Genomic DNA, 16,243 nt, shown 5'->3' with positions numbered 1-16,243 from the left:
ATTTTAAACTTTGGCATTGGCTTCAGGCACCATCTGCCACCGCTTTAGGAAAAGATGCAGTGAGGTCCAAATTTGTAGGTTTTGTGAACCAGTTAAAACAGTATAACACATATTTTGTCTAATAAATGGTGTGTAATATAACGAAGTTGTGTGTGCGGTCTCTCTTAACAGGTGTATTACCCTGTGCGGCACCACTTGGTGCAGCACATGATCAGTGCTATGCAGCGTCTGGGCTTCACCCCAAGTGTGACCATAGAGCAAAGGAAACTGGCTGTTGACCTGGCTGAGGTGGTCATCAAGTGGGAGTTACAGAGGATTAAAGACCAGCAGGTGTGTTCATGTTCATGCAAAAACATACACACACAATCATACCAAAATTCTTTTTTTCTGGTTTATTTTGACCTAAAATAATGTCAGCCATACCAGTATTTGACTACCAATAGCAATGCTGTTGCCTTAGTGTCACCATTTAATGTCCTAAACTTATTAAAACCTGCATCACTTTCACCTGTATGGATGGATTACCACATTGTAATAAACAGTGTGGTAAACAAGTATTGCTTAACTGTAAAAAATGCAATGTGGAAAGAAGAAGCAAGATTCTCACGAAACAGTCTAAATCATATTTTGTTGTTTTTGTGTAGTAAATAAAATAAAAGCAATAATCCATTTGAACTAACAAGCCGTCACAGATTTGATATGGGGTTCAGGTTGCACATGCAGATTTCGAACTGGCTTCAGCTTTAATAGAATGCCACCTCATCCTCATCTCCACTTATGGCCTGCTTTTTTTTAAGGAGTTGGTCAAAAATCTTGCCAAAGATAAGTTAGAAAGAGATGTTTACATATTATGTGAGTTTTAATTATGCCAACTGATGGAACCATCTTCTCACCCATCCTCCTCCTGTTTCTCCCGTTGTCTGTTTGGTGTGGCAGCCGGAGTCTGAGGCTGAAGTAGCCGCTGGCGGAGAAGGGACCAGTGGAGGAGCTGTGAAAAGAGGACTGTCTTTGGAAGCTGCTGCCTCTGGACAGGATGTCAAGAGGTTCCGTACGGCAACTGGAGCTGCCTCCACGGTGAGCTCAGTCCATCGGCGATAGAATAGATGTTTGGCAAGGAAAAGAATGAAAGAAATTCTCCAACGCCAATAATTGCATCATCAGTTTTTTTTCCCCCCTGGTTCTCTCTGTTCTCTGAGTGCTTGCAGGATGGTTTTATAAATACTTGGACTTTCACATCTGTTTCAGACTATTGCAAACAGTACAGCTGTAATTTTACTTTCAGCTTTGTTCCTTGCAGCAGTATAACAGCCCCACATCTGCCTTATCAAAATCCACATGAAAGGTAACCTTGATTGGAAAATGAAAACACAACTTGAATAGCTGAATTTATTAGCCTCAACTACTAATTATATTTCATTATTAATTCCAATGACTTCCTAAACATCCTCACTGAAAATGCAAAGTCATGTCTTTCAATCAAATAAGTTAAATAAATAAATATATATATTTATAATAAAGTATATATCAGAATTTCGGTGATTTTAAGGACTCTAGAATCAGTATTCCCAAAATGATACTTTTTAATTTAAGGAATAATCAGTATAAGAGCATTTTAAATGTCACTATCTGCATACTGCGTCCTGCTAAGTATCTCTAATCACAGATTATGAATTTTAAAATGGATTAAAAAAATGTGTCAAAAAACACTTTAATGCTTAAACAAAAGCTTTTGCACCAGCAGAAGTCTTAGCAGTTGCAGTCATAATGCCTTAACGCAGCATTTTTTTCTGCTTCAGCTGAGGAAATGTTAATTGATCAGTACATTGGCAGGATATTTATGAGAAACTCAGAGTAGCAGCAGACTTTTCACTATCAGCAATGCAGGCAAAGCTAAGGACCCTACACAGAGTTTTATTATGCACTCTGTTTCTAGTTCCCTAGCTGCTGAAAGTTTATATACTTCTTTTGTTTATGTTTTTCTTTATTTAAACAAAAAATATCTGACTGATCTGTTTTAAAATATAATGTGTGTGTTTTAGGTGTTTGGCCGCAGCCAGTCAATGCCAGGTACGGAGACCATGCTCACCAAGCCTGTTGAGAAACAACATACAGACACTGTGGTCAATTTCCTCATCAGGATTGCATGCCAGGTAACCCCCCACCCTGCCACGCACACGTACACGCACACGTACACGCAAGCACCAGGCACTGTTCTGCCATTCGACCTGCCAGGTAGGACTTACACTCACACTACTAACCCCTTAGTGGTGAAGGTAGTACACACCTGGTGGCTGTCCTAGACACAGACACACACACACACACACTCACTTACGTACTTACGCACTAACGCGTCCTCTGTGCATCCCCTCACACAGCTGTCCCTTGGTCTAGTGGCAGTATTGACCTTGGTCACAAGCCTGAAATAGACTGAAATTTCATTCACCTTGACTTTACCTACTTCCTTTTTTGGGCCAAGCTTCATTCTCACTGTTCATCCAACCATCTCTGTTGAATAAAAACCTCCTGTAAAACTGCTGAGAGTCACTCTTTGCTCACAGAATAGTCAGTGAAAGCATAATCTTTTCTTTGGATTTCACTTCATAACAGTTTACTGTGGTACTAGATAAATCCTTGTAGATTTTATTTAACCTCTTCACTGGCCCCAGGATTTACCATCAGGAACCATCACACCCAGGGCCAGCAAGGATTCATTGTGTTGCTCAAGGATGCTACTGCAGGGCGGATGCTTGTTACCGCGAGGCCTTATGCAGGTCTTCTTGATTGAAGGACTCTAGCTGCATGAGTGAAATTACAATAATATATGGTGAAAGTTGTCGTCTCTCCTTGCCCTGTGTGATTTGTGGCCTCATCGTGATGCCGTTGTGATATCTAAGATGAAAACTCATTGTCACTGATAATGATAATAATACCAATTTTCCTCTCCCATCCAGGTGAACGACAGCACCAATGTGGCCGGGTCTCCAGGGGAGCTGCTGTCACGTCGCTGCGTTAGTCTGATGAAGACTGCCCTCAGGCCTGACATGTGGCCTCGTGCTGAGCTCAAGCTGCAGTGGTTTGACAAGCTGCTTATGACAGTGGTAAGATGGCGTATGCCTTCAGATTGATTCAGTCGGTCATTCTGTACCTTACTTATTAGGCTGCCTTTATGCTTCACATGGCAACATTCATGATTGTTGTTGGTGCTCTCTTTGCTATGTTTCTGCACTGCATTTCCCAGAGATCTCAGTCACTATGTCCAGACCTGCCGTGTCTTTTCATGGGATTTTTCCATTGACGAATATTCACTTTTTGAAAGTGCCTATCTTTTCTAGTTAGCCATTGGGACTGCCGCTGATCTTCCTTGAAGTCCATTAACAGTATACAGTATATTCAGAGGAGCATATCGCATGTTATTTGAAGTTGTTACTGCAAGTTTGTCATCAAGTCATTGAGTTTAGGCAAACATATCTGAATAAAATTCAAAATGTTCAGGCTTATTGTCTCGACTCCAAGCCATAAGCAGTAAACAGTAATGGATAACTGTGGCTCTGCCATTCCGCCTTCTGAGAGGTTGCAGAAGTTTCCCTGCCCCTGTCTTAGTGTTTGCTCAGAGTCCTTTGTCTGTTATCAGTAATACACGAAGTTAGGCACCAACTGCCATAATGACAAAATAATGACAGTGGGGAGATAAGACGAGTCTCTTTGGGCTGGCCTGTGCCTTCTAGTTAAACCCCCCACCACTCTTCATCCTAAACTCCTCATCCTTGCCTTCTGTATCGCTCCACTGCACCTCTCTGCATCTCTCCCGGCCTCTCCCTCCACCTCCTACTACCACTTCTTCTACTCATCTCTTCTTCTCTTTTCACGCTCTTATCGCACATGCTCTTCTTTCTCTTTTTATCTATTGCTCCTCTCCTTCTCATCTCTCTGGTCTGATTTGGCGCCGCTGTTCAGACAAGGTTATCGCCATGTGCCGGCAATTGTCACGTACTTCCCTTGTTCTCTTTTGGGGATCACTGCATCAGCTATGCCTTTCTGTCTGCGCGCGCGTACACACACACACACACACACACACAAAACCAGACTGCGCCCCCACTCACCACCTCCCTTGGGGATGGTCTGACAAACAAGGCTTTCTGTAGGTCTTATGCAGATGCACATACGCAAGCAGTCCCCTTGGGAGCTTGCTCTACCTGCCCAGCCATCTTACTCAGCCTAATGAACAATGCTCTAAATCGGATTACCTTTTATCATCTCATTGTACTGGCATGGCAGTGATTAAGAGTCAGGAGGAGTGGTTTGAGTGGGCAAATAAGGAGGGGCAATACACACACACACACCATGCACAAATTCCCCACTTGCGTATATTCAAGCACACACCCTATCTACATGGTTCCAGAGACAAGGTCCCATTCTGTTAATACAGTGCCAAATCAATACCACCCTAATATCTACCAGGATTCTTATCACAAGAGTCACCTTGTTCATTAGCCAAGATTAGTGCCATGGATCTGTCCTAGATTATCCTCTTGGCCCTGCCATCGTTGTAAACCTCGATTGCAATTACACAAAATTAGGACCCGATGTTGGCCATTGATCTTGGTTCAGCCCTGATGATATTGCCTTGGTTGTTTTGTGTGAGAAATTCCTCTGTGGGGAGAATATTGATTTGATTTTATATAGTAAAGTCTGTATGAAAACCTCAATATCTAATGCAGATGTATATGGATTAGATATTTCTTAGTTTCAGGCCAGAATGCTTATTGTTTAAAAGATGAAGATAAGATGCTAAATATTTGTCTTTTGCAAGAAAAATAAACAGTTAATATAGACACTTGTGCTAATACACTGACCCCGTGGTGTCCCTGTGCAGGAGCAGCCAGCACAGGCTAACATCGCCAACATCTGCACTGGACTGGAGATTCTCTGCTTCCTGCTGACAGTGCTGCAGTCCCAAGCCATCCTGGCCTACTTCAAGCCCCTCCAGCGGGGCATCGCTGCATGCATGACCTGTGGCAACACCAAAGTCCTACGAGCCGTTCACTCCCTCCTTTCCCGCCTCATGAGTATCTTCCCTACTGAGCCTAGTAAGTTGCCGGTGCTTAAAGCCTGAGTTCTAAGAGGAATTCTAAGGGCTGAGTCAGACCAGCTATACTCATAAACTCAGGGGAGCACTGCAGATTTGAGTGAGAAACTCCTGCCTGCTGTAATCATTAATGAAGTACCAGAATATTTGGACCACTGTTTTGTTGTCAGGATGATTAATTTTTGCCATGCCGGGTGTAAAAAGCAAGACATTGACTTTGATTTTAAGCTGTTCTTTTGTTTGAAGCAAACATGTCCTTCTTTGTCAAGGCACTTCCACTGTGGCATCTAAGTATGAGGAACTGGAGTGTCTGTATGCTGCTGTGGGCAAGGTCATCTATGAAGGACTTACCAACTATGAGAAAGCCACAAACAACACCAACCCCACCCAGCTCTTCGGTGAGACCTTCGGCTCTCTTTTTTTCTTTTCTTCTGCCTTCTGCTCTGTTACTCTCACTTTTTTGGAACATAAAGTCTTTTATTTTTTTTGTTGTTGTTGTTTTTCACATTCATGCCATTCCCAAACAAAAACCTAGGTAGCTCTCAGTCACTTTTAGCAATTAAAGCCAGTGAGTGGGTCGTTAAAATGCAAGTTGATGGGCCCTGCTGCTTGGGCTAACATCTGGTCTGTTTAAACGGAGGCCACAGTACAGCGGTTTGGGAAAGGTTGTTTCTGGAAGGATGGCTGCTTTTGGTCACCCCCTCTCCTGCACAAAAAATACTGTTATCCACCCAGATGTCAGAGAGTCTTTATTCCTCGTGATTTTTTTTTAAAATTTTTTTTGGAAACACAGTACAGTAACTTTCCAACTGAAAGGGCCCTGAAGGTGACAAATGGCTATTGGTGAGCAGTTGGAAGGTAACGCTATTTGATGTTTCCCAAAATGGCAGTTGTGGTCAATAAAAAGCTTTTGGTATCCTCCCTTCGAAAAGAGGTAGTGCTGATGTGGTGCATCCATCTAGCCAGGGGGTTGACATTTTAACATTTGTCTCCCCTCCAGGGAACAGCAGCGGTGAGGGACATTACTCATACCCGTTCCTGCTGCTGTGACACTGGAACCTTTGTTAGAAGCCCTTAAAAAATAGTCAAGTCCTTGTCATGCTGTGAGAGGCAACACGAACTGACTCCAGGTGTATGTGTCTGTTACCTCGCCCCCAAAGAGGTTGAGGTTCTTGACAGGATGTGTTTCCTCTTTTTTTTTTTTTTTTTTTTTTTCCTTTCTTTCTTTCTTTGCCTTCGTTAATCCACCCCCTCCCCCTTCATTTGTATCTTTCAGGAACACTGATGATCCTGAAGTCAGCCTGCAGTTACAATGCCAGCTACATCGACCGCCTCATCTCAGTGTTCATGCGCTCACTACAGAAGATGGTGCGGGAACACCTGAGCCCCCAGCAGGCCAACCCAGGGGTCACTGAAACCAGCATGGGTACATACACAGACATACTTGTACATACATTCAGTGGAAAGATATGAGGAAGGCACAGCCATGACATAACAACATAAATAGTGATCATGTGCATGTAGGCAGATGTACTTTATAGGAGAGGGTGAACATGTGTATATTTATTGTTTTATGCTAGTGCCATATTATAAGTATGTTTAATTCAGTATAAGTATTTTATAAAATACACACATACATAAGCAAAAATGTAAAACTGGCTTCTTTCCCCATTTCTCCCAGTATCTCTCTCTGTACGGCTCGACTATTTAACACTGTTCTTGAGTTCACGGTGCTTGAGTCACCAATAAATCTCAAAGATCCACTAGGCTGTGCACAAGTTAGCATTGAACTTATTCTGCAGGCCTGCAGTTAACAGCTAGCTGACATTAAGAGGAAAGCTGCTGTGTGTACTTCCCTTAACCCTGCTCCAACAAGGCACTGACTGTGACTGAAGTCAACACACGCACATTCACATGGTGACCTTCATCAGACTCGGAGCTCAGATATCCCTGTATCTCAGCAGTGTCTATATCAATGGGCCCCTGCTGTGTTTTCAGTGACTGTGGTTGCGAGATCCTCTGTACAGATAGTCTGGTTTCACAGGGAATGTTCCTCAGCTCTGGTTCCCAGCCTGTATTTTCTCCTATCCTGTCTGGATAAAGCAAACAAATGGTCACCTTGTGCTGTTTTGCTCTGAGTTTGAAAAGGTATGACATGGAGCCTCCTTGACAACTTGCCTTATATTACCGCCAGCAAGGGTAAACTGAAGTATTTCACAAGTTTACGTTTAGTTTTATCATGACAATTAACAAAATTCATCACGGTTTCCTCTTTGCTTCATTCTCTGAGCTTGGCTGTTCCAGGTTTATAGAAATCAGGCTGTACATAATTCCTGTTGCTTCTCAGGCAGGAGGTAATGGCTGTAAGATGCTATCAGTGCTTTAAATGGGCCTCTAATGACTATATCGGGAAACAGACATTTACCCTCCACTAGGAGCAGTTATAGTCACTAAGACCAAAGGCTATCTGACCAGAAAGGCCTTTGCCTCTAAAGATTGTTCATGTCTGGCTAATCTAATAAGCTCTAGTTGTGTTTTTGCTCCAGTCACTATTGGAAAAACCGAAATAAATAGCAAATGTTAACCTGGTGATGTGAATGTAAATCAAGGCCTGCTTGGCGTTACAAGCTCTCCTTCAAGCTTATTTATACAGAAACATACACAATCATTTATTCACAAATGTCAGTAAACACCTCCCTATTTTGGTGACTGTCTCTCGTTAGCTTGTTGTTCCTTTTGACATCTCTCCCCTACTAGTGACTAGTGAGCTGGTAATGCTGAGTCTTGACCTGGTGAAGACACGACTGTCGGTCATGAGCATGGAAATGAGGAAGAATTTCATTCAGGTGATCCTCACTTCACTGATAGAGAAGTCACCCGATCCCAAAATCCTCCGCGCCGTCGTCAAAATTGTTGAAGAGTGGGTGAAGAACAACTCCCCTATGGCTGCCAACCAGGTGAGGAGGAGGATGTCCTCAGTGAGACACTTGAGCATGTTGGATTGTGAAACAATATTAATTTATTCAAATAGTGTGCGCCAGCAAGTCGAAATGTGTGATTCAGCAAATCTGCACATATTTTTTTTCAAGATTAGGTGTCAATACAAGCAGCAAAGTAGATTTTCAAAGGTGTGAAACCTTTGGACAAATAACAAGCAAGGCACATTTTCTAAACCCAGTCAGGCTGATAATTAGCATAATACCCATAGAGGTGATTTTCTTCTAGTTATAGAAGAAGAGCAGGCAGCAGAGGGATTTTCACATTTAACAAAACATTTTTCCCACATCTTTCCCCTTTTACGCTCATTCTTTTTCCTTTCAGATGCCAAACCTACGTGAGAAGTCCATCTTACTGGTGAAGATGATGACTTACATTGAAAAGCGCTTCCCTGATGAACTTGAGTTAAACGCCCAGTTCCTGGACCTCGTTAATTACGTCTACAGGTAATTACCGCCATTCATCACATGGCCAAATGGCCGCACCACTGATGCCATGCTGCCCTTGCATCTATCTTAACAGGAGGGATGGAGGTTGGGAGGTTGAGGCGGGGGAAGACACGGGAGGTTGGGTCAAGGAGCAACAGAAATGGAGATAAAGAGGAGGGGCTTTGAAACATGAGAGATGTACCATTTATCTTTTTTTTTTTTTTTAAGATGGAAGTAAGGATAGAGAAAAGTAGATCCAACCAGATAAATGGAAATTCTTAAAATTGGTTGGTAGTACAGAGAGTGGAGGAATAAATGAATAGAAGACTGTAGCTGGGGGAAAAGAAGGTGGAGGAGGGTGACATTGCACAGAAGGAATCCAAAAGACAACCGGTAGTGATATAGATAGATTATGTGCCAGGGTCTTTCACAGGGCTATAGTAGTGTCAGGACTCAGCCAGCTCATGACAGGCCACCCAGCAGGAGGGGGCCAGAGGGGTGAGACTGTCCTACTGCCCACTATTCATCAAACCATGGCTTCCTTTGTCTTTCTGTTTTATACACAGTCCCATTTAATCAGCGAAATGTTCCCTGTATCCCCCCCACCCCATCTGCTCTTCATGTTAAAATAAAGCTATGCAATAAAGCAGTGATGGACAGCAAGTAATGATAATGGAAAGATAAAGCAGCTGTTGCAGGATATGTGCAAAATATGTGTGTATACTTGTATATTGTGTGTGTGTGTGTGTGTGTGTGCGCGCGTGTGTGCGTGTGCGTGCAGTACACATACTCAGCTGTGCTATGCTGATTGTGCAGCTCAGAGACAAAGGATTTGATGTAAGGATGTTTAATATTTCAATTAGTGGAGGAAATAAAATAGGTGAACCTAAATGTCCACTGCCTTTGATAATGTAAGCAGCATTACAGACTACAGTTTCCTAAATAACCATAAAGGTGAGTCATCAGTCACACTCAACAAAACCTCAACATGATAAACGTCATGGGGATTTGTTGCAGGGTGTGGGTGTCACTGTTGTCTGTTGTTTATCTTATTGTTTTGTTAGATACAGTGGGTGTTCATTTACAGCACATGTTCAGAGTGCATTACATGTAAATGCCTGTATGCTACTTTCATGAACCATGGAAGTAAATTGGGTTAAGAACCAGCAATGCAAGCTCTGTTAAATAACCTTTTTGTCCGTCACATTATCCAGGGACGAGAGCCTTTCAGGAAGTGACATCACATCCAAGTTGGAGCCAGCGTTCCTCTCGGGGCTTCGCTGCACTCAGCCGCTGATCAGAGCCAAGTTCTTTGAGGTGTTTGATGCCTCCATGAAGCGGCGTGTCTACGAGAGGCTGCTCTACATCTGCTGCTCTCAGAACTGGGAGGCCATGGGCAGCCACTTCTGGATCAAACAGTGCATAGAGGTAAACAGAGCCTGATCTTTCTGTGGGCCTGTAAGCCTTTTATCCACCCTTTTTAAAGAATGTGTTATTGACTCAAAGTCTTTCTTTTGTTTTGCTTCTTTTGTTGTTGCCGCTTGACTCATGTCATGCCCGCACTGTTGAATATATAACTTCTTGTTTCAATTAAAAAATATGAGGGAAGGGCGGCCCTACCATTTTACATCAAGGGAACACAGGCAGTTCATTCTACCGCAACCAGCTATTGACTTCATTAAATATTGCATGTTGTGTAAATGTGATTTCTGCATGATGATTTACAGTGCGTCGCCCGTCCTGTCATTTACTTTCACTGATCTTCTGTTTTGCATTTTGCACCTGTTTGTGTTTGTGTATGTGCTCGTTAGCTGCTGCTGGCAGTGTGTGAACGAAACACCATCATTGGCACCAGCTGCCAGGGATCCATGCTGCCGTCTATCACTAACGTCATCAACCTGGCCGACAGCCACGATCGTGCCGCCTTTGCCATGGCAACGCATGTTAAGCAGGAGCCACGTGAGAGGGAGAACAGTGAGACCAAGGAAGAGGTGGGACACAAAAACAGACGCATACATACATATACCAAAAATGTGTCAAGACATGCTCTGTCACAAATTAGCTCATTATCGCATTAGGAGTGTGTTACATACATGTGTTACAAAAGATTAAAGTCTCTGCTCTTCTTGAGCTCTGTCTGTGTCTGTTCTGATCCTGTTGATGGCTGATGTCATAAAATGCCCTTTACAAATGGTATTTTGTCCACTGTAACGACTAAATGTCAAAGCTCTTTCAAAGGATGATTATTTTCTCGTGTTATATCTGGCAGGATGTGGAGATTGACATAGAGCTGGCACCAGGTGACCAGACTGCCATCCCCAAGACCAAGGAGCAGGCTGAGAGAGACGCAGGCAACCAGCTACACATGCTTACCAACCGCCATGACAAGTTCCTCGATTCACTACGGGAAGTTAAGGTGAGTTTGGTCCATCTGGAACCAGGTTGTTCGCTGTTCATATTGTTCCCCCTGCCAACAATGTCTAAACATATTAATTTTTAAAATGACCCTGATTATTCAATGGGAACTGCTGGCAATAAAAGACAATGCAGTGTCTGTGATACTGAACTTGTTGACTTTCATTCTAGCTATAAAATCCAGAAATGATTTTGACCTGAGACATTAGTTAATCACCCAGGAAGATACTAAATCAGCAGTACTCTTGAGCTCCCAAGGACAGGGATTAAGAAGCACTGCCTTGCTGACTCAGCTGCCGTCCTTCTTTTCTGCTCTGTGTTAGACGGGGGCACTCCTGAATGCCCTGGTCCAGCTCTGTCACATCTCCACCCCGCTGGCTGAAAGAACATGGGTCCAGCTCTTCCCTCGTCTCTGGAAAATCCTCTCCGACAGGCAGCAGCATGTGAGTGTAATCTATTGGCCTCTGTCTAGTTCCACCTGGAGCAGAGAAACTGAGAGCTAGGTAACTTCAGTTGGAAATTTTAGTGGGGGGGTACATTTGAAGTCTCAGGGTTTATGGTTGCGGTTATGTGGTCTGGCTCAGAAAATCTAAAGTGACAGGCCTGTTTTAAAATATAAATCATAAACAGACAGGCATTTATTTATACTCTTCACCCCTAGTGTTTTTGACTGGCACATTGCCTGTTTAAAATGATCACTTACAAAGAGGCACTCCTCCTTTTCATCCAATCAATAACTTTAGCAGGCAGATAGTAACTCTAACCTTGGCCATCCCATTTCTGTCTCAAAATGTGCAATTCCACTTAATGAGGACAGATTCATTAATGCTAAAAATGGAATGGGGGGAGCTGAGAGGAAAGCTGTAATGAGTTTAACGAACCAGATGCATATGGAGTATTTAGAGACTTGTCGAAAGGCCTTGATTGAAGTGATTAAGCTCTTAAAAACATCAGAAAATGCAGTCAATAGAAAGATGCCTTCAAAATGATGTTATTTTCTTCCTGTGACAGGCATGAAGTCAAATATGTCACATCTTTTTTTTTTTTTTTTTTTTTTTCCCTGATGCCTGCCTCAACTCTGCATTTCATGCCACCATTGCATCCTGTCAGTTTATAGTAAAATAGTGATTACAGAGTTTTATGGCTCTGGACTGATTGGGTACGTGGAAATGACAGAAATGTATATTCTTCTGATGAAGGAATTGGATGACCTTCTCCATCACCAGCCTAATTGAAGTGAATATCAAAGTATTAATGTTTGTGTGTTGTCAGCAGGCAGTGAAAATAATCTTCATTACCAATACATCATTTATTTGTGTGTGCATGTCACTCATGATTATCCAAGCACTAGCCCAGTCTTTTCTGGCCAAATGTGGGTGTTCTGTGACTCTGATTGCAAAGTGTGGCGCTGTTAGTTTGAACAGGGAAATAAGGCTTTTTGCTGTAAATGAAAGTACTAAATAATTTGCATGAATTGAAAATACATCAGTAAAACATAACTTGTGAATTGCTAAATTGGCCAATAGGGGACAAATGGTTATAGTCTCTATCATAGCATTAATAGTTTTTTCTGATTACTGCATATTCCCAACATGGCAAATCTTTCAAGTTGGTTCCTTCCCAGTATTTTTTTTTTTTCTTAGCTCTGTTGAACTGTTTCCTAACAGCTCTTTTACTGGAAGAAGGCATCACTTTGCATGCAACAGAATGCCTTTATCAATATGCTATATCAGGGTACTGCTGCTCAAATGAAACTGGGTAGATGATGAGCTCTGTCTCCCCTCTCTAGGCTTTGTCAGGAGAAATGAGTCCATTCCTGTGCAGTGGCAGCCACCAGGCCCAAAGGGACTGCCAGCCCAGTGCCCTCAACTGCTTTGTGGAGGCCATGTCGCAGTGTGTGCCTCCTATTCCCATCCGCCCCTGTGTGCTGAAGTACTTGGGCAAAACTCACAACCTCTGGCTACGATCCACTCTAATGCTGGAGCAGCAGGCCTTTGAAAAAGGCCTCAGCCTCCACAGTAAACCCAAGCAGAGTAATGAGTTTTATGAGCAGGAGAGCATCACACCACCTCAGCAGGTAATGCAGCTTAGGCTGACTGAGTCCTGTGTTAGCTCCTTGAGAAAGCATTCGTCCCCACCACTGGTAGCTGTGGTGTTCGGTGAAATACTTTGAAATGCATTACTAAAACCATTTTCACAAACAAAAGTTTATGTAATCTAGACAACACTGACTGAGCGATATGGAGTATTTTACTGAATCCAACCAAGATTAATACAACTGAATTTTTTTTTTTTTTTTTTTTACCAATCTTAAGTGTTACTGTGCTTTTTATTATCTGGAGACAATTCCCCTTGTGTCTGTTCTAGCCTCCTGTTGGCAGATCTGCGTCTTATCCTGTTTGAACTAGACTCATTAGCCAAGCTTCTCTCATTGAATTTACAGTTTGATCACTGCAAATATTCCACTTTGATCTGCTGCCATCCACATTTTGTTCCTCTCCTCTCCAGGAGATTTTGGACTCACTAGCTGAGCTCTATTCACTGCTACAAGAGGAGGACATGTGGGCCGGCTTGTGGCAGAAGAGGTGCAAGTTTCCTGAGACTGCCACTGCCATTGCCTATGAGCAGCATGGTTTCTTTGAACAGGTGAGAGGAAAGTTTGCTGGGAAACCATGGACCACCGTGGATGATCTTGCAAGTTTATTAGGTTCACCTCGATAAAACTAATTTAGTCTAGTGCAGCAGCCCTGTAAATAAAGACCTCCATGAAGGGGTTTATTTGCTTTTAGAGTCACTTTTGAGGCTATTTGCGGTGCTGTTAAATTGGATTGTGTTACACACAGAATACACACAGCCTTTCATATTTTGTCCATCCGATTTAAATAAATGTGAGTAGACTTAAGTTGCATCAGTCATGTTGGACTGATGGTTGTATTAGCCTGAACAAACTAAAAGATTGACTTGTATGTTCAGGCTCAGGAAAGCTACGAGAAAGCGATGGAGAAGGCTAGAAAAGAGCATGAGAGGAGCAACATCTCTCCCGCCATCTTCCCCGAGTACCAGCTCTGGGAGGACCACTGGATACGGTAAGATTTCTGCAGCTGTCTCCAGGGTCAGTCATATATATCAAGTGAGCCAGCACAACACATAATCTTATGCAATCTCAAGTGGTTATTTACCTGAGGATTGGTAGTTTATTAGGTAAACTGAGCTATGGAATAATGTAGTTTAATATGATTAATTGTACAGTCCATTAATCACACAGCAGGACATTCAGAATATGAAAAAAAAACATAATTTCTATATATGTATATTTTCTCTGCCCATTTGACCTTTTTATTAACAGGGCTATAATATAATTTCTCTCCCTTTGTGAATGAGGCATAGGCACCATTACTGGAAAATATTGATCAGTCAGCAGGGGAATTTGCATCAAATCCAATTTATTTGTGATGTATCTGAATGAAATGGATTTTCAGCAACTTGCCACAGCCAGCGATAACCACCATCTCTCTCCCCTGTTGCATGCCTGCCTGTTTCAAAAACTACTGCACTTATCTTACTTTTTATTGTCCAGTGTTTCATGTATTTTATTTCCAGTAGTATGTTTTTTTTTTTTTTTTTTTTTTTTGTGTGTGTTGAAAATAATTTCAATCATTTCATCGTCAACATACTTACTGTTGCCTAAACCTTTCTTCTCCTGTTCTTGTGCAGCTGTTCTAAAGAACTGAACCAGTGGGAACCACTGACTGAGTACGGCCAATCCAAAGGCCACTCCAACCCTTATCTCGTGCTCGAGTGTGCTTGGAGGGTTTCAAATTGGGCTGCAATGAAGGAGGCTCTAGTACAGGTGAGAAGTGCACAGCAACTGTGTAGAAATGTATGCATTTCTGCATACACAAACACGTTCGCAAACACACACATGCACGTTTGCTGCAAGTTTGACAGAAAATTCGTAACATAACCACAAGTCGTCACTAACACGATCATAAAATTGAGTCCTCTTTACTCTGGGATGGGCTTTTTTCCCCCATTTGATTCCTGATTTCCAGTGCATTGCTGTACAGTCTAGTTAGCCCAGGTCTTATCTCAGTGTGAAGTATAGTAACTTGTGATTGGTGCCATCCAGCCCCTGCACAACCCCACAGCCCCAGGGAGAATCAAAAGAGCCAGCCATAAAACTGTGGAAATGCAGTTCAGCTGTTTGGTCTGTTAATTTATTGGCCTTATGTTTTCCAAAACAAATAGTATACTGGTGGCCAATGTGTGATAGTACCTGACAAATAACAAATATTCCTGCTTTGCTCTTTCAAGGAACCTTGGAACAAATTCATTGAGCTGCTCTGTCCTGACACCTAATTAAATTGTTTGGATGGCAGCACCAATTCGGCTCTATCCCCTCCTCCTTGTTTCTGTGCTTCCCCCCTTTGTGTACCAATTTCTCTTTCTTTTGTCTTCTCCAACTTCTCCTCTGTACTTATTACTATCCTCTCTACTTCCACTTCCACCTCCATCTCTTCATCCCTCGCTCCACAACTCCGGTTTTAGCAGCTAATATTTACGACAGCTGCGCATGTGAATAATTACCCCGGCATCTGCTGCAGGGTGATTTGTTTTATGGTGGCGGAAAGGAGCAAAGCTTTCAGTTGCCTGCCTGCCTCCCTGCCCACCACTCACCAGCTCAAAGGCAAAGTCCAAATGTCCCTGCTTTCAATTAAAGCTGGCTCTTGATAAGGGCATTCCTGTCTCCGGGATATTCATCAAGCGTCACCCCTGATAAGTGTGCTTTGACCGATTATTGTAATTTTCTGCAGCTTCGGAGGAGCTTACACAAATACACACCTATGATTTCCCGCTCACTTGCTCTTCTCACTCTTTTTTTTTTTCTCATCCTCACTTTCTCTCACAACAGTAAACCACAGCTATGACATAGTGGTCTCCCCAGGGCTGTTGTTTGTTTAGTGTTAATGCACTCAGCGTTTTAATCAATTGCAGGGCCCTTTTCTCCTCTTCCTCTGTCATATTCTTCAGGTTGATTAGTCATTAGTACAGCAGTCCTGCTGAATCCATTCTGAAAATGAATTGGAAACATTATAGTTGTGTATTTGTCCAAATGCTAAATTATGCAAGGAAAGTGTCATCTGGCCTTCCCCTCCGGATGTTTTTATATAATTAAAACTGTCACATTCAAAAAGCTATGAGAAGAGTTTACGCTATTCTCCTTGACACCATGGGGACAAATGCACAGAGAAAGTCAGCAGGCTGTGTACACACTCTCTGTATCTAGAGAATCAATTCCAAATGTATGTGTTGTTTT

General features: G+C 42.6%; 1 protein-coding gene across 4 annotated transcripts in view; it reads left to right on the top strand.

The window, feature by feature from the left end:
* Positions 1 to 16,243, top strand: part of trrap (transformation/transcription domain-associated protein) — a 72,612-nt gene that overhangs the window by 28,535 nt on the left and 27,834 nt on the right. For all 4 annotated transcript variants that reach the window (XM_026314871.1, XM_026314869.1, XM_026314870.1 and 1 more), the window contains 17 exons: positions 172 to 330; positions 937 to 1,074; positions 2,040 to 2,150; positions 2,952 to 3,098; positions 4,874 to 5,087; positions 5,356 to 5,484; positions 6,363 to 6,512; positions 7,844 to 8,043; positions 8,408 to 8,529; positions 9,726 to 9,939; positions 10,323 to 10,502; positions 10,781 to 10,927; positions 11,250 to 11,369; positions 12,716 to 13,003; positions 13,435 to 13,572; positions 13,900 to 14,012; positions 14,641 to 14,776. In XM_026314871.1, the coding sequence (XP_026170656.1) occupies positions 172 to 330; positions 937 to 1,074; positions 2,040 to 2,150; positions 2,952 to 3,098; positions 4,874 to 5,087; positions 5,356 to 5,484; positions 6,363 to 6,512; positions 7,844 to 8,043; positions 8,408 to 8,529; positions 9,726 to 9,939; positions 10,323 to 10,502; positions 10,781 to 10,927; positions 11,250 to 11,369; positions 12,716 to 13,003; positions 13,435 to 13,572; positions 13,900 to 14,012; positions 14,641 to 14,776 (2,706 nt within the window). The remainder of the gene's footprint in view (positions 1 to 171; positions 331 to 936; positions 1,075 to 2,039; positions 2,151 to 2,951; positions 3,099 to 4,873; positions 5,088 to 5,355; positions 5,485 to 6,362; positions 6,513 to 7,843; positions 8,044 to 8,407; positions 8,530 to 9,725; positions 9,940 to 10,322; positions 10,503 to 10,780; positions 10,928 to 11,249; positions 11,370 to 12,715; positions 13,004 to 13,434; positions 13,573 to 13,899; positions 14,013 to 14,640; positions 14,777 to 16,243) is intronic.

The sequence above is a fragment of the Mastacembelus armatus genome, chromosome 19 (assembly GCF_900324485.2).
Source record: "Mastacembelus armatus chromosome 19, fMasArm1.2, whole genome shotgun sequence".
NCBI classification, from domain to species: Eukaryota; Metazoa; Chordata; class Actinopteri; order Synbranchiformes; family Mastacembelidae; genus Mastacembelus; species Mastacembelus armatus.
Note: the sequence above shows the minus strand (reverse complement) of the source record. Positions and strands in the feature narration are given on the sequence as shown.